General features: G+C 40.6%; 1 protein-coding gene across 2 annotated transcripts in view; it reads left to right on the top strand.

Annotated features, from left to right (window-relative positions):
• Positions 1-26,255, top strand: part of LOC106591039 (relaxin receptor 2) — a 269,349-nt gene that overhangs the window by 189,764 nt on the left and 53,330 nt on the right. For both annotated transcript variants that reach the window (XM_045690183.1, XM_045690182.1), the window contains exons 12-15: positions 6,575-6,646; positions 7,016-7,087; positions 7,842-7,913; positions 8,686-8,915. In XM_045690183.1, coding sequence (XP_045546139.1) covers positions 6,575-6,646; positions 7,016-7,087; positions 7,842-7,913; positions 8,686-8,915 — 446 coding nt within the window. The remainder of the gene's footprint in view (positions 1-6,574; positions 6,647-7,015; positions 7,088-7,841; positions 7,914-8,685; positions 8,916-26,255) is intronic.

A 26,255-nucleotide genomic window follows, 5' to 3' on the forward strand; every position in this document is an offset into this window, starting at 1 on the left:
AACTATTAGTAGAACCCTAACTGAACAATGACAACTATTAGCAGAACCCTAACTGAACAATGACAACTATTAGCAGAACCCTAACTGAACAATGACAACTATTAGCAGAACCCTAACTGAACAATGACAACTATTAGCAGAACCCTAACTGAACAATGACAACTTTTAGCAGATCCCTAACTGAACAATGAGAACTATTAGTAGCCTAACTGTAAAATCAGTATGACAACAAAAAACAAAACAAACCTAACTGAACAATGACAACTATTAGTAGAACCCTTACTGAACAATGAATACTATTAGTAGAACCATAACTGAACAATGACAACTATTAGCAGAACCCTAACTGAACAATGACAACTATTAGTAGAACCCTAACTGAACAATGACAACTATTAGTAGAACCCTAACTGAACAACAACAACTATTAGCAGAGCCCTAACTGAACAATGACAACTATTAGTAGAACCCTAACTGAACAATGACAACTATTAGTAGAACCCTAACTGAACAATGACTACTATTAGCAGAACCCTAACTGAACAATGCCAACTATTAGTAGAACCCTAACTGAACAATGACAACTATTAGCAGAACCCTAACTGAACAATGACAACTATTAGCAGAACCCTAACTGAACAATGACAACTATTAGCAGAACCCTAACTGAACAATGACAACTATTAGTAGAACCCTAACTGAACAATGACAACTATTAGGAGAACCCTAACTGAACAATGACAACTATTAGTAGAACCCTAACTGAACAATGACAACTATTAGTAGAACCCTAACTGAACAATGACAACTATTAGGAGAACCCTAACTGAACAATGACAACTATTAGCAGAACCCTAACTGAACAGTGACAACTATTAGTAGAACCCTAACTGAACAGTGACAACTATTAGTAGAACCCTAACTGAACAATGACAACTATTAGGAGAACCCTAACTGAACAATGACAACTATTAGCAGAACCCTAACTGAACAATGAATACTATTAGTAGAACCATAACTGAACAATGACAACTATTAGCAGAACCCTAACTGAACAATGAATACTATTAGCAGAACCCTAACTGAACAGTGACAACTATTAGTAGAACCCTAACTGAACAATAACAACTATTAGTAGAACCCTAACTGAACAATGACAACTATTAGTAGAACCCTAACTGAACAATGACAACTATTAGTAGAACCCTAACTGAACAATGAATACTATTAGCAGAACCCTAACTGAACAATGCCAACTATTAGTAGAACCCTAACTGAACAATGACAACTATTAGGAGAACCCTAACTGAACAATGACAACTATTAGGAGAACCCTAACTGAACAATGACAACTATTAGTAGAACCCTAACTGAACAATGACAACTATTAGCAGAACCCTAACTGAACAATGACAACTATTAGCAGAACCCTAACTGAACAATGACAACTATTAGCAGAACCCTAACTAATCAATGACAACTATTTGCAGAACCCTAACTGAACAATGACAACTATTAGCAGAACCCTAACTGAAGAATGACAACTATTAGTAGCAACCTAACTGAACAATGACAACTATTAGGAGAACCCTAACTGAACAATGACAACTATTAGCAGAACCCTAACTGAACAATGACAACTATTAGTAGAACCCTAACTGAACAATGACAACTATTAGGAGAACCCTAACTGAACAATGACAACTATAAGTAGAACCCTAACTGAACAATTACAACTATTAGCAGAACCCTAACTGAACAATGACAACTATTAGTAGAACCCTAACTGAACAATGACAACTACTAGTCAGAACCCTAATTGAACAATTACAACTATTAGTAGAACCCTAACTGAACAATGACAACTATTAGTAGAACCCTAACTGAACAATGAATACTATTAGCAGAACCCTAACTGAACAATGACAACTATTAGTAGAACCCTAACTGAACAATGACAACTATTAGCAGAACCCTAACTGAACAATGACAACTATTAGGAGAACCCTAACTGAACAATGACAACTATTAGTAGAACCCTAACTGAACAATGACAACTATTAGCAGAACCATAACTGAACAATGACAACTATTAGCAGAACCCTAACTGAACAATGAATACTATTAGCAGAACCCTAACTGAACAGTGACAACTATTAGTAGAACCCTAACTGAACAATAACAACTGTGAGTAGAACCCTAACTGAACAATGACAGCTATTAGTAGAACCCTAACTGAACAATGACAACTATTAGTAGAACCCTAACTGAACAATGAATACTATGAGCAGAACCCTAACTGAACAATTCCAACTATTAGTAGAACCCTAACTGAACAATGACAACTATTAGCAGAACCCTAACTGAACAATGACAACTATTTGCAGAACTCTAACTGAACAATGACAACTATTAGCAGAACCCTAACTGAACAATGACAACTATTAGTAGCAACCTAACTGAACAATGACCACTATTAGGAGAACCCTAACTGAACAATGGGAACTATTAGGAGAACCCTAACTGAACAATGACAACTATTAGGAGAACCCTATTTGAACAATGACAACTATTAGGAGAACCCTAACTGAACAATGACAACTATTAGCAGAACCCTAACTGAACAGTGACAACTATTAGTAGAACCCTAACTGAACAGTGACAACTATTAGTAGAACCCTAACTGAACAATGCCAACTATTGGCAGAACCCTAACTGAACAATCAATACTATTAGAAGAACCCTAACTGAACAATGAATACTATTAGTAGAACCATAACTGAACAATGACAACTATTAGCAGAACCCTAACTGAACAATGAATACTATTAGCAGAACCCTAACTGAACAGTGACAACTATTAGTAGAACCCTAACTGAACAATGACAACTATTAGTAGAACCCTAACTGAACAATGAATACTATTAGCAGAACCCTAACTGAACAATGACAACTATTAGTAGAACCCTAACTGAACAATGACAACTATTAGGAGAACCCTAACTGAACAATGACAACTATTAGGAGAACCCTAACTGAACAATGACAACTATTAGTAGAACCCTAACTGAACAATGACAACTATTAGCAGAACCCTAACTGAACAATGACAACTATTAGCAGAACCCTAACTGAACAATGACAACTATTAACAGAACCCTGACTAATCAATGACAACTATTTGCAGAACCCTAACTGAACAATGACAACTATTAGCAGAACCCTAACTGAAGAATGACAACTATTAGTAGCAACCTAACTGAACAATGACAACTATTAGGAGAACCCTAACTGAACAATGACAACTATTAGGAGAACCCTAACTGAACAATGGGAACTATTAGGAGAACCCTAACTGAACAATGGGAACTATTAGGAGAACCCTAACTGAACAATGACAACTATTAGTAGAACCCTAACTGAACAACTACAACTATCAGCAGAACCCTAACTGAACAAAGACAACTATTAGTAGAACCCTAACTGAACAATGGCATCTACTGTCAGAACCCTAACTGAACAATGACAACTATTAGTAGAACCCTAACTGAACAATGACAACTACTAGTAGAACCCTAGCTGAACAATGAATACTATGAGCAGAACCCTAACTGAACAATGCCAACTATTAGTAGAACCCTAACTGAACAATGACAACTATTAGGAGAACCCTAACTGAACAATGACAACTATTAGGAGAACCCTAACTGAACAATGACAACTATTAGTAGAACCCTAACTGAACAATGACAACTATAAGCAGAACCATAACTGAACAATGACAACTATTTGCAGAACCCTAACTGAACAATGAATACTATTAGCAGAACCCTAACTGAACAGTGACAACTATTAGTAGAACCCTAACTGGACAATGACAACTATTAGCAGAACCCTAACTGAACAATCAATACTATTAGGAGAACCCTAACTGAACAATGACAACTATCAGCAGAAACCTAACTGAACAATGACAACTATTAGCAGAACCCTAACTGAACAAAGACAACTATTAGTAGAACCCTAACTGAACAATGGCATCTACTGTCAGAACCCTAACTGAACAATGACAACTATTAGTAGAACCCTAACTGAACAATGACAACTATTAGTAGAACCCTAACTGAACAATGAATACTATGAGCAGAACCCTAACTGAACAATGAATACTATTAGTAGAACCCTTACTGAACAATGAATACTATGAGCAGAACACTAACTGAACAATGACAACTATTAGTAGAACCCTAACTGAACAATGACAACTATTAGTAGAACCCTAACTGAACAATGACAACTATTAGCAGAACCCTAACTGAACAATGACAACTATTAGCAGAACCCTAACTGAACAATGACAACTATTAGCAGAACCCTAACTGATCAATGACAACTATTAGCAGAACCCTAACTGAACAATGACAACTATTAGCAGAACCCTAACTGAAGAATGACAACTATTAGTAGCAACCTAACTGAACAATGACAACTATTAGGAGAACCCTAACTGAACAATGACAACTATTAGGAGAACCCTAACTGAACAATGGGAACTATTAGGAGAACCCTAACTGAACAATGGGAACTATTAGGAGAACCCTAACTGAACAATGACAACTATTAGTAGAACCCTAACTGAACAATGACAACTATCAGCAGAAACCTAACTGAACAATGACAACTATTAGCAGAACCCTAACTGAACAAAGACAACTATTAGTAGAACCCTAACTGAACAATGGCATCTACTGTCAGAACCCTAACTGAACAATGAATACTATTAGTAGAACCATAACTGAACAATGACAAGTATTAGCAGAACCCTAACTGAACAATGAATACTATTAGCAGAACCCTAACTGAACAGTGACAACTATTAGTAGAACCCTAATTGAACAATAACAACTGTGAGTAGAACCCTAACTGAACAATGACAACTATTAGGAGAACCCTAACTGAACAATGACAACTATTAGGAGAACCCTAACTGAACAATGACAACTATTAGTAGAACCCTAACTGAACAATGACAACTATTAGCAGAACCCTAACTGAACAATGACAACTATTAGCAGAACCCTAACTGAACAATGACAACTATTAGCAGAACCCTAACTGAACAATGACAACTATTAGTAGAACCCTAACTGAACAATGACAACTATTAGCAGAACCCTAACTGAACAGTGACAACTATTAGAAGAACCCTAACTGAACAGTGACAACTATTAGTAGAACCCTAACTGAACAATGACAACTATTAGCAGAACCCTAACTGAACAATCAATACTATTAGGAGAACCCTAACTGAACAATGACAACTATTAGTAGAACCCTTACTGAACAATGAATACTATTAGTAGAACCATAACTGAACAATGACAACTATTAGCAGAACCCTAACTGAACAATGAATACTATTAGCAGAACCCTAACTGAACAGTGACAACTATTAGTAGAACCCTAACTGAACAATAACAACTGTGAGTAGAACCCTAACTGAACAATGACAACTATTAGTAGAACCCTAACTGAACAATGACAACTATTAGTAGAACCCTAACTGAACAATGAATACTATGAGCAGAACACTAACTGAACAATGCCAACTATTAGTAGAACCCTAACTGAACAATGACAACTATTAGGAGAACCCTAACTGAACAATGACAACTATTAGGAGAACCCTAACTGAACAATGACAACTATTAGTAGAACCCTAACTGAACAATGACAACTATTAGCAGAACCCTAACTGAACAATGACAACTATTAGCAGAACCCTAACTGAACAATGACAACTATTAACAGAACCATAACTAATCAATGACAACTATTTGCAGAACCCTAACTGAACAATGACAACTATTAGCAGAACCCTAACTGAACAATGACAACTATTAGTAGAACCCTAACTGAACAATGCCAATTATTAGCATAACCCTAACTGAACAATGACAACTATTAGCAGAACCCTAACTGAACAATGACAACTATTAGCAGAACCCTAACTGAACAATGACAACTATTAGCAGAACCCTAATGAACAATGAGAAGTAACACAATAGCACTATGAGTAGAACAAATTTTAGTTGAGGGTGGTGCTGGAAGAACTGTGAGTAACTACTCCGTCATTCAGTCAGTCATTCAGCCGTTCTGTCTACCTGTCATTCTGTCTACCTGTCATTCTGTCCACCTGTCATTCTGTCTACCTGTCATTCTATCTACTTGTCTACCTGATATTCTGTCTACCTGTCATTCTGTCTACCTGTCATTCTGTGTACCTGTCATGCTGTCTACCTGTCTACCTATCATTCTGTCTACTTGTCTAGCTGTCATTCTGTCTACCTGTCCTTCTGTCTACCTGTCAACCTGTCATTATGTCTACCTGTCAACCAGTCATTCTGTCATTCTGTCTATCTGTCACTCTGTCTACTTGTCTACCTGACATTCTCTTTCTCTCCCTCTCTCCTTATCCCCCCTCTCTCCCCTTCTGCTCTCGCTCCCCCTCCCTCTCTCTGCCCTCCTGCTTTCGCCCCACCCCCCTCTCTTTTTTCTCTCCCTCTGTTTTCAGAGACCTGTCGGACAACCGGATTACTGAGCTCCCCAACAACACCTTTAAGAGCCTAAAGTCTCTCGTCAAACTGTGAGTCACAGGTTGTGTCCCAAATGGAACCCGATTACGGCATAACATCTGATAAAAAGGATTGAAGATCTTACAAATATATACTGTTAATTACGTCAATTTAACAGCTGTTAATTACCTCAGTTTAACAGCTTTAAGAGCTTAACGTCTCTCCTCATTCTGTGAGTCTCACAATACAGGACTGTTTATGTCTGCTTCTCCTCTAACCCTGGAAACATAGCTTTATATCTGACAAACAGGGTTTAATAAAAGATGATAAATGTTGTTCTACTGACTGTTAAAAACTGTTAGTTTCAGAATACCTGCCTGCCTGTCCATCCGCCTGTCAGACAGATCACTTCTTTACTTATTGTTTACTTATTGTCACAGGAACATATCCCATAATCCTCTGTTCCACATCCACCCGGGTCACTTTGATCACCTGACCCAGCTCCAGTCCCTGTGAGTAGTACACATACATTCTACCGGTACCATACACTAACAGTACCTACGAAATACCTACCAGTACCTATCAGTACTGTACGCTATCAGTACCTACCAGTACTTACCACTTTCTACCAGTACCGACCAGTACTTACCACTACCTACCAGTATCTACCAGTATCTATCAGTACCTACCAGTACTTACCACTATCTATCAGCACCTACCAGTACCTACCAGTACCTACCAGAACCTACCAGTATCTACCAGTACCTATCAGTACTGTACGCTATCAGTACCTACCAGTACTTACCACTATCTACCAGTATCTTCCAGTACCTACCAGTACTTACCACTACCTACCAGTATCTACCAGTATCTACCAGTATCTATCAGTACCTACTGGTACTTACCACTATCTACCAGTACCTACCAGTATCTATCAGTACCTACCAGTACCTACCAGTACCTACCTGTATCTACCAGTACCTACCAGTATCTACCTGTATCTACCAGTACCTACCAGTACCTACCAGTATCTACCTGTATCTACCAGCACCTACCAGTACCTACCAGTACCTACCTGTATCTAGCAGTACCTACCAGTACCTACCTGTATCTACCAGTACCTACCAGTACCTACCAGTACTTACCAGTACCTACCAGTACCGACGAGTATCTACCAGTATCGTACACTATAGGAAGATACATGTTGACTATCTATGGTAAATAAATCTAATCAAGTTAATAAACTGTGTGATGTCTTGTCTTTAGAGGTCTGGAGGGTATTGAGATTCCAGACATCCAGACGAAGATGTTTGTACCCATGGGAAACCTCTCACACATGTATGTACCACATTCTATACTATATATCCTGTACATCACATTCAATATTATATGTCCTGTATATCACATTCTATACTATATGTCCTGTATATCACATTCTATACTATATGTCCTGTTCATCACATTCTATACTATATATCCTGTACATCACATTCTATATTATATGTCTTGTTTATCACATTCTATACTATATGTCCTGTATATCACATTCTATACTATATGTCCTGTTCATCACATTCTATACTATATATCCTGTACATCACATTCAATATTATATGTCCTGTATATCACATTCTATACTATATGTCCTGTATATCACATTCTATACTATATGTCCTGTTTATCACATTCTATATTATATATCTTGTTTATCACATTCTATACTATATGTCCTGTACATCACATTCTATACTATATGTCCTGTTTATCACATTCTATACTATATGTCCTGTATATCACATTCAATACTATATGTCCTGTATATCACATTCTATACTATATGTCCTGTTTATCACATTCTATATTATATGTCTTGTTTATCACATTCTATACTATATGTCCTGTACATCACATTCTATACTATATGTCCTGTTTATCACATTCTATACTATATATCCTGTACATCACATTCAATATTATATGTCCTGTATATCACATTCTATACTATATGTCCTGTATATCACATTCTATACTATATGTCCTGTATATCACATTCTATACTATATGTCCTGTTCATCACATTCTATACTATATGTTGTCGTCCCCCTCGTAGCTACTTCAAGACATTCCAGTACTGTTCCTATGCGCCCCACGTGAGAACGTGTAAGCCCAACACAGACGGTATCTCTTCCTTCGAGGACCTGTTAGCCAACGTGGTACTCAGGGTCTCTGTGTGGGTCATGGCCTTCATCACATGTTTCGGGAACCTCTTCGTCATCGGGATGAGGTCTCTGATCAGGGCAGAGAACAACCTGCACGCCGCCTGCATCAAAGTCCTCTGCTGTGAGTTATATGTAATGTTTATAGACATACACAGGTGTCGTGACTATCATTAATGTGATGACGGCTATTTTATCAAATCAATTAACTATGTTTTATTATTACGTGATTCAATTAATCATGTAACAATTAACTCATTAGTAACTTGGGGCACCACGGGAAAAGTTTATTTAATGAGTTACTGTTTCCCAAATTAACTTAAGAATATATCAGAATATATCGTTATCATACCAGTCATACATTAATCATTATTACCTCATATCAGTCTCATTCTGAATGTCGCAAAATTCTTGGATATCGGCAAGAACCCTATTCTAAATAATGTTTCAGCGAGACACAAATTTAACTAACTAAATAATCACACAGAAATACATAAACACACACACACGTATACATTGAATTGATTACTAACATAATGCAATGAAAAGTCCCTAGTGGACTAACCTGATATGACAGCTTGTTACACAATGGAAGGGTAGGGGTAAGATAAAGAGAGCGGGAGAGACAAAGAGAGTGGGCTGGTACATATATGTGGAAGCTATGCTCATGAAAAATGAATACTTTGCACATGAATGACCGCTCATTCGAAAATAAATGCAACACATATATTTACGCTTGTATGACTTTGTCATCTCTCTGTTGAAACCACTCATCTGTCTATGGCGAGTAGTTCGATGTAAGTCTCTGGTTGTCCACCAGAGGTCACAATGTCCTCAGTTGTAGTAGGCTTCTTTGTCTCTGAGTGTACCTCTGATGTATCCATCAGAGGTACACATGCGGTGGTTCTTGTTCTAGTTTACTAGACTAAAGTACTTAAACAGCTGCAGACTGAAGGTTCCGATGTAGCCTTTATCTTACCATATACTGGTCTTGTAGTTTTAAACCATTTCAACGAGTAGTCACTGCTCCACGCTTTCTGGTCTGGTGTAAATTTCATTAGCAGTCCTTTTATGGACTTGCCTTGGAGGGCGGTTCCATCACGTTGCCACAATGTCTGTGCTCATGTGGGCATGGTTACTGGCTTGGCTAAAGTTTATATGAAAAATAGTTCTCATTCAGAAGGCTAAAATCACATTTCATCTTCTCACAAATAGTTTCATATTTAATCATATAAGTTTTACAACATTTAGATGTCAATCTGATAACTGGGACGTATACATTTGTAGAGTTACAGTTATTTAGTTATACCATCCTTAATGATATCACAAAACAATACACTTTTGACAGGATTTATTGTTTGGATCCCTACCAACCATTCCAGATGTTTGGATTTGAAACCTAATGTTCCAATGCCCAATCTTTTTATGTTTAAAGTTTTGGCATGAGTCTCTTTACACTCAAAGGATTTTTGACTTCTCCATATTGCAGTGCAAGAGAGAGAAAGTTTACGACCGGTCGTTAGATTCCCACTCCCCCTCTTCCTCTTGCACTTTGATTCTCACCCAGGATTGAGAGTCATGACACAGTACACACAGACATGCAGGCACACACAGACATGCAGGCACACACATACACACAGGCACACACACTCACTGTGAGTGAAAGTCATTAGGGCATAGCAGCTGCTGATCTCAGTTGGAGATCCCATGACAGGTCAGACAAGATAGCTTCCTACAGCCTCTCGCTCTCTTTCTTTCTCTCTCTCTCTCTCTCTGCACTTTCTCTCTCTCGCTCTCTTTCTCTCTCTTTCTCTCGCTCTCTTTCTTTCTCTCTCTCCTATCTTTCTTTCTCTCTCTCCTCTCTTTCTCTTTCTTTCTCTCCTCCCTCTCGTTCTCTCTCTCACTCCGTCTTTCTCTCACTGTGTCTCTCTCACTTTCTCTCTCTCCTCCCCCTCTCTCTCCTCTCTCTCCTCTCTCTCTCCTCTCTTTCTCTCTTTCTCTCTATCCTCTCTAACTCTCTCTCTCCTCTCTTTCACCTCTCTCTCTCCTTCCTCTCTCTTTCTCTCTCTCTAACTCTGTCTTTCTTTCTCTCACTGTGTTGCTCTCACTTTCTCTCTGTCTCTCCTCCCCCTCTCTCTCTCTCTCTCTCGCTCTCTCTCAATTTCTCTCCTTGTCTCTCTCTGGACCTGCTGTCACAACAAACTGATGTTATTCATCTATCATTCATTACTTCTCATCCCTCCTTCTTCTCCTTTATTTTCTTCCTTCTTTCTCCTCATGTTTTCTTCTCCCTGTTTTCTTGCAGACTGGTGGCCAGTCAGAGAGAAAGGGGCAGCTCCATAGAGAATGACAGAGGCCTCTAGGGGCCAAAAGTCTGTTTAAGCATGTGCAGCGCCATTGAGGGCTTCCACCATTTTAGTGTAGTCAACTGGGTGGGACTTCCAAAGTCATTGGCTGATCCCTCCTGGTGACCCTGTTGGAGTCATGTCCAACCAGATCATCAGTAGGGATCAGCCAATCATGAAGAAGAAAAGTTACTACTTCAAATTGGAGATTGCCTCAATGGTGCTGCCGATGCCTTCATAGACACTATAATGGCACAGATGCAAAAAAGAGCCCTCTATCTGTCTCTATGGCAGCTCCCTGTAGCCTCTTTTTCCTCTCTTTAATATTTTCTCTCTCCCTCTCTATTATTTCACAACAAACACCTGTTACTCATCTATCATTCATCAGCTAGGATCTATCACCCAACCTTTTCTCTCTTCTCTTTATCTCATTCTTCTCTTTATCTTTCTGTGCCTCTCTCCTTCATCTCTTTCTCCTCTATCTCTTGCTCTCTCCTTCTCCTCCGTCTCTCCCCATCCCTCTCTCCTCTTTTCTCCTCTCGTCTCTCTCCCCCATCCCTCTCCACTGTGTAGATCTCAGTCTAGGTAAATGTGTCAGCAGGTCAGGCAGGTCTAAATGAAACTACACTTAGCCAGCTCCAGACCATCTTGTCTTTCCTGCTTCCCCATACCAGATCCTGCTGCCCCCTATATCTCTCTTCCCCATACCAGATCCTGCTGCCCCCTATATCTCTCTTCCCCATACCAGATCCTGCTGCCCCCTATATCTCTCTTCCCCATACCAGATCCTGCTGCCCCCTATATCTCTCTTCCCCATACCAGATCCTGCTGCCTCCTATATCTCTCTTCCCCATACCAGATCCTACTGCCTCCTATATCTCTCTTCCCCATACCAGATCCTGCTGCCTCCTATATCTCTCTTCCCCATACCAGATTCTGCTGCCCCCTATATCTCTCTTCCCCATACCAGATCCTGCTGCCTCCTATATCTCTCTTCCCCATACCAGATCCTACTGCCTCCTATATCTCTCTTCCCCATACCAGATCCTGCTGCCTCCTATATCTCTCTTCCCCATACCAGATTCTGCTGCCCCCTATATCTCTCTTCCCCATACCAGATCCTGCTGCCCCCTATATCTCTCTTCCCCATACCAGATCCTGCTGCCTCCTATATCTCTCTTCCCCATACCAGATCCTGCTGCCCCCTATATCTCTCTTCCCCATATCAGATCCTGCTGCCCCCTATATCTCTCTTCCCCATACCAGATCCTGCTGCCCCCTATATTTCTCTTCCCCATACCAGATACTACTGCCTCCTATATCTCTCTTCCCCATACAAGATCCTGCTGCCCCCTATATTTCTCTTCCCCATACCAGATCCTGCTGCCCCCTATATCTCTCTTCCCCATACCAGATCCTGCTGCCCCCTATATCTCTCTTCCCCATACCATTTCTTGCTGCCCCATACCGTATCCTGCTGCCCCCTATATCTCTCTTCCCCATACCAGATCCTGCTGCCTCCTAAATCTTTCCTCCCCTTTGCTACCGCTGACCCTATTCAAAGATGCACGCTCACACACAACACACACATACATACACACAGGAACCTTCCCTGGCAGAGTCAAAACAAACACTGGCCAAATACATCAGACAGATAAATAAGCTGGCAACAGGCCATCAGTAAGAACACACACAGGAGAGCACTAATGTGGAATGGGAAAAGAGCAATGTATCTCAACAAAGTGAGAAGAGGAAGTAGGGTTTTATCATAGAGATAAATAGAAGACTCTAGTGCCCAAACACCCGTTGTAGCATGGGTAGCGACATTGAGGACTTTCACCATTTTGAAGTAGTCAACTGGGTGGGACTTCCTATGGGTTATTAAGGAAGGATCACACAATTCCATCCAGTTTATCAGTAGGGATCAGCCAATGAATTATACTCATGAACAAACATTCCATCGCTGCAGGTGGCAGTAAATCACCAACCTTGGCTTTATACCTGTTCAGACAACACCCTCCAGGGGGCAGTAAATCACCAACCTTGGCTTTATACCTGTTCAGACAACACCCTCCAGGGGGCAGTAAATCACCAACCTTGGCTTTATACCTGTTCAGATAACACCCTCCAGGGGGCAGTAAATCACCAACCTTGGCTTTATACCTGTTCAGACAACACCCTCCAGCTGGCAGTATGTACCCTACCAGTTTGTTTACCAACTCATAGAAGTAGTATAAGAAGAAAATGGACTACTTCAAAATGGAGATGGCCTCAATGGCGCTCTAACAGACGCCATAATGGGACAGATACGTTGTTGCATCCTCTAATGGCGCATTCCCATGTTGTATTTACCACAGTGTTTTACCCAAAATGCTCAGACTTTTCCCTTTCCATCTACGCAGACTGGCACCCATGTCTCACTGGGCCATGGCTCCAGCGGACCTGCTCTCACTTATGCTGCTGAAAAAGTACCAGAGGCCAGGATTTGGCCCTAAACACAATTTTCCTAGTATAGCATAAGGTTGTGTACACTAGTGAAAGGGAGAGATGGAGAGAGAGAGATGAGAGGGAGAGATGGAGAGAGATATGAGGGAGAGATGGAGAGAGAGATGAGAGGGAAGGAGAGGGAGAGATGAGATGAGAGATGGGGAGATGAGAGGGAGAGAGATGAGAGGGAGAGATGGAGAGAGATGAGATGAGAAATGGAGAGAGAGATGGAGAGAGATATGAGAGAGAGGGAGAGATGAGATGAGAGATAGAGATGAGAGATGGAGAGGGAGAGATGAGAGGGAGAGATGGAAAGAGAGATGGAGGGAGAGATGGAGAGAGAGAGATGGAGAGAGAGATGAGAGATGGAGAGATGAGATGAGAGATGAGATGAGACATGAGAGATGGAGAGAGAGAGATGGTGACAGATGGAGAGAGAGATGAGAGATGAGAGAGATGAGAGATGGAGAGAGATGAGAGATGGAGAGAGATGGAGAGAGAGAGATGGAGACAGATGGAGAGAGATGAGAGATGGAGAGAGATGAGCGGTGGAGAGAGATGAGATGAGATATGGAGGGAGAGCTGGAGAGAGAGATTGAGATGAGAGATGGAGATTGAGATGACCAACACCCACATGGTATAATAACGTCAAAAGCTAATATGTAACTAGTCTGTATAAATCGATCGTTGCATTATTAGTAGCCAAATTATTCTTCATATATCAAGTTTCTTGATTCGTGTCTAAAATACATTTAAAAAAGAAATGTGCACAGTGAAGTTACAGAAACGTTGACTAACGAATGGCTTGCGATATTCTTCCGATAAAAACACAGTTGTTGTGGGTAATTTATGTCCCCCTGAAACAAGAACGTGGTGTCTTTCATTACATCTAGAAAATACACGAGATGCTGCTTTTCATCTCTCTCTCCATCTCTCATCATCTCTCTCTCCATCTCTCATCTCTCTCCACATCTCTCTCCACCTCTCATATCAGTCTCTCTCTCCATATATGCATGGTTCCTCCCTGAAGAGAGAGAGACATATCTTGAAAGTTATAACACCACTGTCTAATCCCAACAAGCCCTCACAGACTCACTACAGAATCTGACAATTTTCTCCATAAACGTCACATTTCTAAGGTTAAGTTTAAGAATCAATTGCAAATTGTTAAGTTAATGGTTAAGATTTGGGAAAGGGTTAAAACAACATCTCCACGGTTAAATTGAGGCATTGATTCCTAATGTTTAAATTGAGGCATTGATTCCTAATGGTTAAATTGAGGTATTGATTCCTAGTGGTTAAGTTGAGTCATTGATTCCTAATGGTTAAATTGAGGTATTGATTCCTAATGGTTAAATTGAGGTATTGATTCCTAATGGATAAATTGAGGCATTGATTCCTAATGGTTAAGTTGAGTCATTGATTCCTAATGGTTAAGTTAAGAAAATACAAAACCGTAAGTCCCTAGCATTGGGATTGAACACGAGACCCTTGGACAGTGGTGGAAAAAGTACCCAAAAGCCATACTTGATTAAAAGTAGATACGTTACTGGAAAATCACTCAAGTAAAAGTCTTAAAATACCTGATATTAATTGTACTTAACTATCAAAAATAATAGCCGTAAGGTAAATGTACTTAAATATCAAAAGTAAAAGAAACGTAAGAGCCATAAATCCAAAAAGCAAAACAGCCAGAACTTTTATTTTGTTTGAGCTTTTCTGAGAGGTAACAGTTGTCGTGGAAATTCATGTTTACTGAGAGAGATTTGGACAATTATTCAAACAATCAATCTTTATTTAACATTGATTCATTATTGCAATAATAATTAATAATAAGCTGTTCGAACGCACACTCTGAAGTGTGTGTTGCCGAGAGCTTAACCTCTTACATCTAGACGTTACGCTAGCGGAACACCGCTCCAATATCCAATGATGGGCGTGGTGCGAAATACAAACTCCTCTAAAATCCGAAAACTTCAATTTTTCAAACATATAACTATTTTACAGCATTTTAACCTGTTATGGCTAGGGGGCAGTATTTTCACGGCTGGATAAAAAAACGTACCCGATTTAATCTGGTTACTACTCCTGCCCAGTAACTAGAATATGCATATAATTATTGGCTTTGGATAGAAAACACTCCAAAGTTTCTAAAACTGTTTGAATGGTGTCTGTGAGTATAACAGAACTCATATGGCAGGCAAAAACCTGAGAAGATTTCATGCAGGAAGTGGCCTGTCTGACAAGGTGTCGTTCTTCTTGTCTCTGTTTATTGAAGAGTGAGGATCTTAGCTGTCCCGTGACACTTCCTACGGCTGCCATAGGTTCTCAGAAGGTGGCAAAAAGCTGAATCGTGGCTTTGCAGGCTCTGGCTGAAACAAAGTAGCGCGTTTGGGTAGTGGCTGGTTACAGTACTGTGAGACTCAGGCTCGTGCCCGCGTCGACCGAAAGCTTTGTTTTCTTTCCTCTGTTTAGCTAAATGGACATTCCCGGTCGGAATATTATTGCTTTTTTACGAGAAAAATGGCATAAAAATGGATTCTAAACAGCGGTTGACATGCTTCGAAGTACGGTAATGGAATATTTAGATTTTTTTTGTCACGAATTGCGCCATGCGCACGACCCTTCTTTACCATTCGGATAGTGTCTGGGACGCACGAACAAAACGGCGCTATTCGGATATAACAATGGATTATTTTGGACCAAACCAACATTTGTTATTGAAGTAGCAGTCCTGGGAGTGCATTCTGACGAAGACAACAAAAGGTAATCAAACTTTTATAATAGTAAATCTGATATTGGTGAGTGCTAAACTTGCCGGGTGTCTAAATAGCTAGCCCGTGATGCCTGGGCTATGTACTTAGAATATTGCAAAATGTGCTTTCACCAAAAAGCTATTTTAAAATCGGACATATCGAGTGCATAGAGGAGTTCTGTATCTATAATTCTTAAAATAATTGTTATGCTTTTTGTGAACGTTTATCGTGAGTAATTTAGTAAATTGTTAGCAAATTCCCCGGAAGTTTGCGGGGGGTATGCTAGTTCTGAACGTCACATGCTAATGTAAAATGCTGTTTTTTGATATAAATATGAACTTGATTGAACAAAACATGCATGTATTGTATAACATAATGTCCTAGGTTTGTCATCTGATGAAGATCATCAAAGGTTAGTGCTGCATTTAGCTGTCTCCTGGTTTTTGTGACATTATATGCTAGCTTGAAAAATGGGTGTCTGATTATTTCTGGCTTGGTACTCTGCTGACATAATCTAATGTTTTGCTTTCGCTGTAAAGCCTTTTTGAAATCGGACAGTGTGGTTAGATAAAGGAGAGTCTTATCTTTAAAATGCTGTGAAATAGTCATATGTTTGAAAAATTGAAGTTTTTGTATTTTTGAGGAATTTGTAATTCGCGCCACGCCTATCATTGGATATTGGAGCAGGTGTTCCGCTAGCGGAACGTCTAGATGTAAGAGGTTAAAGACAAGACTCTCGTTAATCTAACCACACTGTCCGATTTCAAAAAGGCTTTACAGCGAAAGCAAAACATTAGATTATGTCAGCAGAGTATCCAGCCAGAAATAATCAGACACCCATTTTTCAAGCTAGCATATAATGTCACAAAAAACAAAACCACAGCTAAATGCAGCACTAACCTTTGATGATCTTCATCAGATGACAACCCTAGGACATTATGTTATACAATGCATGCATGTTTTGTTCAATCAAGTTCATATTTATATCAAAAAACAGCTTTTTTACATTAGCATGTGACGTTCAGAACTAGCATACCCCCCACAAACATCCGGTGAATTTACTAAATAACTCACGATAAATGTTCACAAAAAACATAACAATTATTTTAAGAATTATAGATACGGAACTCCTCTATGCACTCGATATGTCCGATTTTAAAATAGCTTTTCGGTGAAAGCACATTTTGCAATATTCTCAGTAGATAGCCCAGCCATCACGGCTAGCAATTTAGACACCGACCAAGTTTAGCCCTGACCAAACTCCGATTTACTATTACAAAAGTTTGATTGCCTTTGTTGTCTTCGTCAGAATGCACTCCCAGGACTGCTACTTCAATAACAAATGTTGGTTTGGTCCAAAATAATCCATCGTTATATCCAAATAGCGGCGTTTTGTTCGTGCGTTCAAGACACTATCCGAAGTGTAAATAAGGGTCACGAGCATGGCGCAATTCGTGACAAAAGATTTCTAAATATTCCATTACCGTACTTCGAAGCATGTCAACCGCTGTTTAAAATCAATTTTTATGCCATTTTTCTCGTAAAAAAGCGATAATATTCCGACCGGGAATCTGCGTTTAGGTAAACAGACGAAAGAAAACAAAGCATTCTGTCGACGCGGGCACGAGCCTGAGTCTCACAGTACTGTAACCAGCCACTACCCAAACGCGCTACTTTTTTTCAACCAGAGCCTGCAAAGCCACGATTCAGCTTTTTTCCGCCTTCTGAGAGCCCATGGGAGCCGTAGGAAGTGTCACGTAACAGCAGAGATCCTCTGTAATGGATAGAGATAATCAAGAAGGGCAAGAAATTGTCAGACAGGGCACTTCCTGCATGGAATCTTCTCAGGTTTTGGCCTGCCAAATGAGTTCTGTTATACTCACAGACACCATTCAAACAGTTTTAGAAACTTTGGAGTGTTTTCTATCCAAAGCTAATAATTATATGCATATTCTAGTTTTTGGGCAGGAGTAATAATCAGATTAAATCGGGTACGTTTTTTATCCGGCTGTGAAAATACTGCCCCCTAGCCATAACAGGTTAAACTTACAGACAATGCAGAGTTCTTATATAGTAGATCAAAAAATGCTTAGTCATAGCTGGTTCCACTCCTCCCATGCAGATCGGGGGGCATCATAAGTCACCTTGGGTTCATCTTGTGGTTATCTGCACCTGGTGTTGTTTAATCCCCAACGTGGCTTAGTTTCCCAGATGCTAGGATGATTAGGAACAATAAGGGATTTGTTCTACTCCTCCAGGCTATCTCTATCTCAGTTATATCCACCACATCTTGTCTATGGAATGCAGGCTGTAGGTAAATAAATCAAATGTCAGCTCAAGCCCCAGAGGCCCAACTCAGTCCCACAGATATAGATGAGAGAGTACTCAGCATAGCTATTCGATGCATAAACAGTATTATAACATCATCTTGTACATTTTCTATCACAGTCTTACGGATGCAAGAAGAGCTCAGATTTATTTTTTTTCATAATGTGGATTCTCAAATAGGCAACACTTCAAAATATATCTCTTACAGACAAAATAGAAGTATGCCTTATTGAAGGAATATAGCCAGTAAACGTAAGCTCTTACAATCACTGTCACTTTGCTTTAGAATCAACATCCTATAATAGAACCCAATACATAAAAATAAAAGAAAGTACATGTACAGAACTGCACACAACCTCAGTGTCGGAATATGAGGACATCACCACTGATGGAACTGTATTAGAAATCCGGGTGTCAGGTCATGTCTTTGTAACAAGGACACCTAGAACTTGTGAATTTTAAACATAAATTAACAAAAACGCATAAGGCATCCGTGTCCTTGGGCTTGTTAGCGTGAAGCTGTCATTACTTGAAGAATTTACAGTTCATCTTCAGTTGAAGGTGGTTTTCAAATTTTCTGGAATCCAGCCTTGCTCTCCTGGGGCTGAAAACAAGTCCTGCAATGCTGAATAGCCTTTCACAGGCAGCTGAGGCAGGTAAGGATGTGTTCAGCCTCAGAGACAGCTTACAGATGTTGTCTTACCCATTCTGATGGTGGCGTCATCCTTTGCCCATGTTTTTTTTTTGGAGAAGGAATGCAGCTGCAATAAGCTCAGGGTCGTGAAACATGTGGCTGAAGCGCTTCTTCAGTCCCAGTTGTAGCGCATCCACCAGAGGCTTACAGTACTTCAGGGACAACTTGACTCGGTCAAGTTTTGTGATCACTAGGTTGATAGGTCAAAGTAGGCACCCCATCTGGACATTGGTTTCAGCCTGCAGGATGTTGATGGCCTTTGCGACTGGGCTCATGGTGGCAGCATACTCTGTGAGGAAGGCGAGTTCAGCTAGATTGAACCTGTGAAGAAAAATAATAATAATAATCCTGTGTTTCCTACAAAGGGGACCACTAACCATTTCACCTGATTTAACTACAGTAATCAATGGCTGGATGAGTAGTTAACTAAATGGATCTATGTTAGTGTATGTGTAACGCTTGTCGTCTGTAGAAGAAGGGGACCAAAGCGCAGTGTGGTGAGTGTTCATATTAATTATTTAATAATAAGAAACACTTCAAACAAAACAAGAAAATGAACGACAGCCAACAGTTCTGTCAGGTCACAAAATGTACAAAAGAGAAAATAACTACCCACAAACCCCAAAGGAAAAGAGGCTGCCTAAGCATGACTCCCAATCAGCGACAACGATGTACAGCTGTCCCTGATTGAGAGCCATACCAGACCAAAACAAAGAAATACAAAGCATAGAAAAAAGGACATAGAATGCCCACCCAAATCACACCCTGACCAAACCTAAATAGAGACATAAAAAAAGGCTCTCTCAGGTCAGGGCGTGACAGTACCCCCCCCCCAACGGTGCAGACTCTGGCCGCAAAACCTGAACCTATAGGGGAGGGTCTGGGTGGGCATCTCTCCACGGTGGCGGCTCTGGAGCGGGACGCAGACCCCGCTCCACCACTGGCTCACCCCACTTTGGTGGCGCCTCTAGAGCGCAGCGTGGTGAGTGTTCATATTAATGATTTAATAATAAGAAACACTTCAAACAAAACAAGAAAATGAATGACAGCCAACAGTTCTGTCAGGTCACAAAATGTACAAAACAGAAAATAACTACCCACAAACCCCAAAGGAAAAGAGGCTGCCTAAGTATGACTCCCAATCAGCGACAATGATGTACAGCTTTCCCTGATTGAGAGCCATACCAGGCCAAAACAAAGAAATACAAAGCATAGAAAAAAGGACATAGAATGCCCACCCAAATCACACCCTGACCAAACCTAAATAGAGACGTAAAAAAAGGCTCTCTCAGGTCAGGGCGTGACAGTATGGCTACAACATGTGAAACAGTTATTCGTCCCCAAGCAAAGGGTCAGGAAACACTTCAACATATTTAGACAACATTCAAGACCTTAAATTATGACAAAATAATACATAATCCTTACTTACATTGGAACCTCGAAGTCTGTGCAGAGAACTCTGACGGCCTCCTCTCCTTTGTCTTTGACGATCCTCAGGAGTCTTTCTACAGCCATGAACCATGAGTTCCACCTTGGAGCATTCCAGGCGCATCAGCTGGTACTCAAAACCATCATCTTCATTCAGGATCGTTGCCACATCAACAAACTCCACTCCTTCACTCTCCTATTGTTTCTCTTCACCATCTTTCTGTCATGGCTGAGCTTCTTCACCACCTGCTGCTTCCAGTGTCTCGTTGTTTTCATCTTCTCCAAAAAACTTGGAGAGCTTTCAAGAAGTTAGAACCGTTGTCTGTTGTTGATCTCACAATCTTAACTCGGATTTCAAAATCAGAATGGATGTCATTTAGGGTGCCTGTCAACACATTAAAGGTGTGCGATCCTCTCAACCGTTTACAGGCCAGGGCTGCAGAGCATCTGTTGAAACTGTCAGGGTCTATCCAGTGGGCTGTCTTCTTGCCAGACCAGCAGTCGGTGGTGGTGGCGATGTAGTCAACTCCTCTCATGGCCTCAGTCACCGCCTTCTTCATTTCCTTGGAGGCTTCATCAATCCTGGAGCGCAGTTGGGTCTTGATAAGATGTTTTAAGTTAGGCTGCAGATCCTGGACAAACTCTCTGAACGGTTCTTGTTCAATAGCGAACGGTTGGAGCCCTTGGACCACATACTTGACCACAGCTTTGTCGATGGATTTTTGAGACACTGTCTTCAGTAATGTGCTCTGCTTGATGGTGGGGTATATTTTCTCTTCAGAGTGTTTGCCTTAAGTTCTCCATACTTCTTAATAGAAGGTGTACATTACTTTTCTGAAATAATAAAAAAAAGGAAAAGAGAAAGACAGTTACTTAGCTAGATAACTACCATCACCAAATACTTAAGGTATAGGATCCTAATTTTAAAATTCTAAACAACATTAGTAAAGTGAGAGTTTGTGACCAACATTTAATATTACAATGAGGAAAAAACGATGTTAATTGAACTAGCTAGTAGGTTACGTCAATAACTTAAGTCTACAGTAATTAGCTAGGTAAGAACATCTTTATCAAATAACACAAGGAATAAAATGGCTAGATAACCACGTGTTTAGAGAACAGGTATTTGGCTAGACTAAAGTTAGCTGATTAAAATGTTAGCTCATATCAGTTTAGTTAGATTGGTAAACATAACAGACATTTCATCCGGTAGGATGAATCCTTCATTCCCGAGAAAAGAAAACATTTATTTTGGATACAGCCAAGGGTGTTCGTCCTCGTCAGGAGGTGGTGGTAGAGCGATGTCAGACATGATTGTACAATTTTGGACACTCTTGGGCAAAGTGCTGCTGAGTGGATGAATGTTTTGCAAGTGGCAGGCTCTTGGTGGGGTTGGGGGGGTTTACACTTTAGGACCCTTGGATTTGCCCAAACTGATGAGGATTGGATCAACTCTGCATGTCGTTGACCTACTTACTGCCTTGCAAAACAAGTTCACCCATGAGTGTGTCGACTCGCCAATGTTGCTTGATTCTTTTTTCCAACATGATTTGTTGTTTTCTTCCAGCTTCAGATTGATTTGATTTTGTAGCGAGTAATGAAGGTGTCACGGGAAATGTATGGGAGGAAATGTATACTTAAAAAAAAATGTCATGTAAGGAAGTAAAAGTCAAAGTTAACAGAAATATAAATAGTAAAGTACAGATACCCCCAAAAAATACTTAAGTATTTCTACTTCATTACTCTACACAACTGCCCATGGACCCGGAGCCCGTGGCTTACGCCCAGTGGTGGAAAAAGTACTCAATTGTCATACTTGAAAGTCACCCAGTAAAATACTACTTCAAACCAAAAAGTATTTGGTTTGAAATATATGAAAGTATTAAAAGTAAATGAAATTGCCCCCCCCCCCAAAGAAGTTAAAGTATTAACCATTTCAAATTTGTTATTTGAATATTGAATTTCAAAGTTGATTTAGAGCAACCTGGCTGCTAATCCAACCTCTATTTATCTTTCTGTCACCCTCTCTCAATTCAATGATATCCAAAGTGCTTTATTGGCATGGGAAACATATACTCAGCTACACCGTCTAGTATCGGTTCTTCTGGAATGGAAATGTTGCTCAATTGGTATCAAGGGGATCTAACGTGTTCCAGGAAAACATTCCCCACTACATTCCACCACCTCCACCAGCCTGTACCGTTTAACACCAGGTAGGATGGGGCCATGGACTCATGCTGCTTTCTCCACATCCTGACTCTGCCATTAGCATGACGTAACAGGAAATGGGATTCATCAGACTAGGCAATGTTTTTCTACTCCTCAATTGTCCAGTGTTGGTGATCACCTACCCACTGGAGCAGCTTCTTGTTGTTTTTAGCTGATAGGAGTGGAACCCGGTGAGGTCGTCTGCTACAATAGTCCATCTGTGACTAAGACCGACCATTCTGCACACCATTGTTGTACTGCGCCGTTATTTGACTGTTTGTGGCCCGCATGTTAGCTTGCACGATTCTTGCTATTCTCCTTCGACATCTCTCATCAACAAGCTGTTTTCGCCCACAGGACTGCCGCTGACTGGATGCTTTTTGTTTGTTGCACCGTTCTCGGTAAACCCTAAATATTATGTTGCCCAGGAGACCAGCCGTTACGGAGATACTGGAACTGGTGAGCCTGGCACCGATGATCGTACCATGGTCAAAGTTGCTTAGGTCACTCGTTTTGCCCGTTCTAACGTTCAATTGAACAGTAACTGAATGCCTTGATGCCCATCTCTCTGCTTTATATAGCAAGCCACGGCCACATGACTCATTGTCTATAGGAGCGAACCATTTTTGTGAAGGGTGTGGTGTACCTAATAAATTGTGTATGTTTACATTGCCAATGCAACTGAAATAGACAATAAACTAAAGTAAAATAACCAATCAGAAATTAACAGTAAACATTACACACAAAAGTTTCTAAAGAATAGAGACATTTCATATTATTGTCTATGTACAGTGTTGTAACAATAAGCAAATAGTTGAAGAATGAAAGGGAACATAAATAAAGTGCAGCTCGGTTTCCACCTCATTTTGTGGGCATATAGCCAGTCTTCCCTCGAGAGCCAGGTCTGCCTTTAGCGACTTCTCTCAATAGCAAGGGCTATGGTCACTGAGTCTGTACATAGTCAAAGCTTTTCTTAATTTTGGGTCATTCACAGTGGTCGGGTATTTGGCCAATATGTACTCTCTGTTTAGAGCCAAATAGCATTCCAGTTTGCTCTGTTTAAAAAATCCAATGTGTCCAGTAGTTATCTTTTTGTTTTCTCATCATTTGGCTGGTTCTAATTGTTTTGCTGTCCTGGGCTCTGTGGGGTCTGTTTGTGTTTGTGAACAGAGCCCCAGGACCAGCTTGCTGAGGGGGACTCTTCTCCAGGTTCACCTCTCTGTAGGTGATGGCTTTGTTATGGAAGGTATGAGAATCGCTAGCTTTTAGGTAGTTCTGCTCTGTATGCATTATTTGGTGTATAATGTTGTACACAGAATATGTTTTTGCTAAATTCTGCATGCAGGGTTTCAATTTGGTGTTTGTCCCATTTTGGTTGGTGAGTGGACCCCAGACCTCACAACCATAGAGGGAAAGGGGTTCTAGAATTGATTAAAGTATTTTTAGCCAGATCCTAATTGGGATGTTGAATTTTATGTTCCTTTTGATTGCGTAGAAGGCCCTTCTTGCCTTGTCTCTCAGATCATTTACAGCTTTGTGGAACTGACCTGTGGTGCTGATGTGCTCTAAGGCAATGGTGTCTAGATGGAATTTGTATTTGTGGTTCTGGCAGCTGGAACACCATTATTTTTATGCGACTGAGATTTACTGTCAGGGCCCAGGTCTGGCAGAATCTGTGCAGAAGATCTAGGTGCTGCTGTAGGCCCTCCTTAGTTGGCGTCAGAAGCACCAGATCGTCAGCAAACAGTAGACATTTGACTTCAGATTCTAGTAGGGTGGGGTTGGGTGCTGCTGTATATCATTGATATACAGTGCATTCGGAAAGTAGTCAGACCCTTTCACTTTTTCCACATTTTGTTACATTACAGGCTTATTCTAAAATGGATTCAATAGTTTTTTTCCTCGTCAATCTACACACAATACCCCAAAATGACAAAGCAAAAATGTGTTGCTATTTTATTAATAATAAAAAACACACATACCTTATTTACAAAAGTATTTAGACCCTTTGCTATGAGACTTGAAATTGAGCTCAGGTTCATCCTGTTTACATTGATCATCCATGACATGTTTCTACAACTTGATTGAAGTCCACCTTGTCGTAAATTCAATTGATTGGACATGATCTGTCTATATAAGGTCCCACAGTTGACAGTGCATGTCAGAGCAAAAACCAAGCCATGAGGTTGAAGGAATTGTCCATAGAGATCTGAGACAAGATTGTGTCGAGGCACAGATCTGGGGAAGGGTACCAAAACATTTCTGCAGCATTCAAGGTGCCCAAGAACACAGTGGCCTCATTCTTAAATGGAAGAAGTTTGGACTCTTCCTGGAGCTGGCCACCCGGCCAAACTGAGCAATCGGGGGAGTGGTGCCTTGGTAAGGGAGGTCACTCTGACAGAGCTCCAGAGTTCCTCTGTGTAGATGGGAAACCAGGCCTTTATGGTAAAGGGCAATCAGGCCTTTATGGTAGAGTGGCCAGATTGAAGCCACTCCTCAGTAAAAAGCACATGACAGCCCGCTTGGAGATTGCCAAAAGGTACCTAATGGACTCTGACTATGAGAAACAGGATTCTCTGGTCTGATGAAACCAAGCTTGATCGCTTTGGCCTGAATCCTAAGCGTCACGTCTGGAGGAAACCTGGCACCATCCCTACAGTAAAGCATGGTGGTGGCAGCATCATGCTATATGGATGTTTTTCAGCTGCAGGGACTGGGAGACTAGTCAGGATCGAGGCAAAGATGAACGGAGCAAAGTACAGAGTTCCTTGATGAAAACCTGCTCCAGAGCGCTCAGGACCTCAGACTGGGGCAAAAGTTCACCTTCCAACAGGACAACAACCCTAAGCACACAGCCAAGACAAGGAGGAGTACCTTTGGGACAAGTCTCTGAATGTCCTTGAGTGGCCAAGCCAGAGCCTGGACTTGAACCCGATCGAAAATCTCTGGAGAGAACTGAAAAAAGCTGTGCAGCGACGCTCCAACCATCCAACCTGGCAGAGCTTGAGAAGATCTGCAGAGAGGAACGGGAGAAACTCCCCAAATACAAGTGTGCCAAGCTTGTAGCGTTATTTTTTATAAATTTCTATTAATTTCAGAAAAGCTGTTTTGGCTTTGTAATTGTGGGGGTATTGTGTGTAGATTAATGAGGAAAACATAATTTTATACATTTTGAATAAGGCTGTGACGTAACAAAATGTGGAAAAAGTCAAGCGGTC

Source organism: Salmo salar, chromosome ssa11 (genome assembly GCF_905237065.1).
Source record: "Salmo salar chromosome ssa11, Ssal_v3.1, whole genome shotgun sequence".
In the NCBI taxonomy this organism is placed as follows: Eukaryota; Metazoa; Chordata; class Actinopteri; order Salmoniformes; family Salmonidae; genus Salmo; species Salmo salar.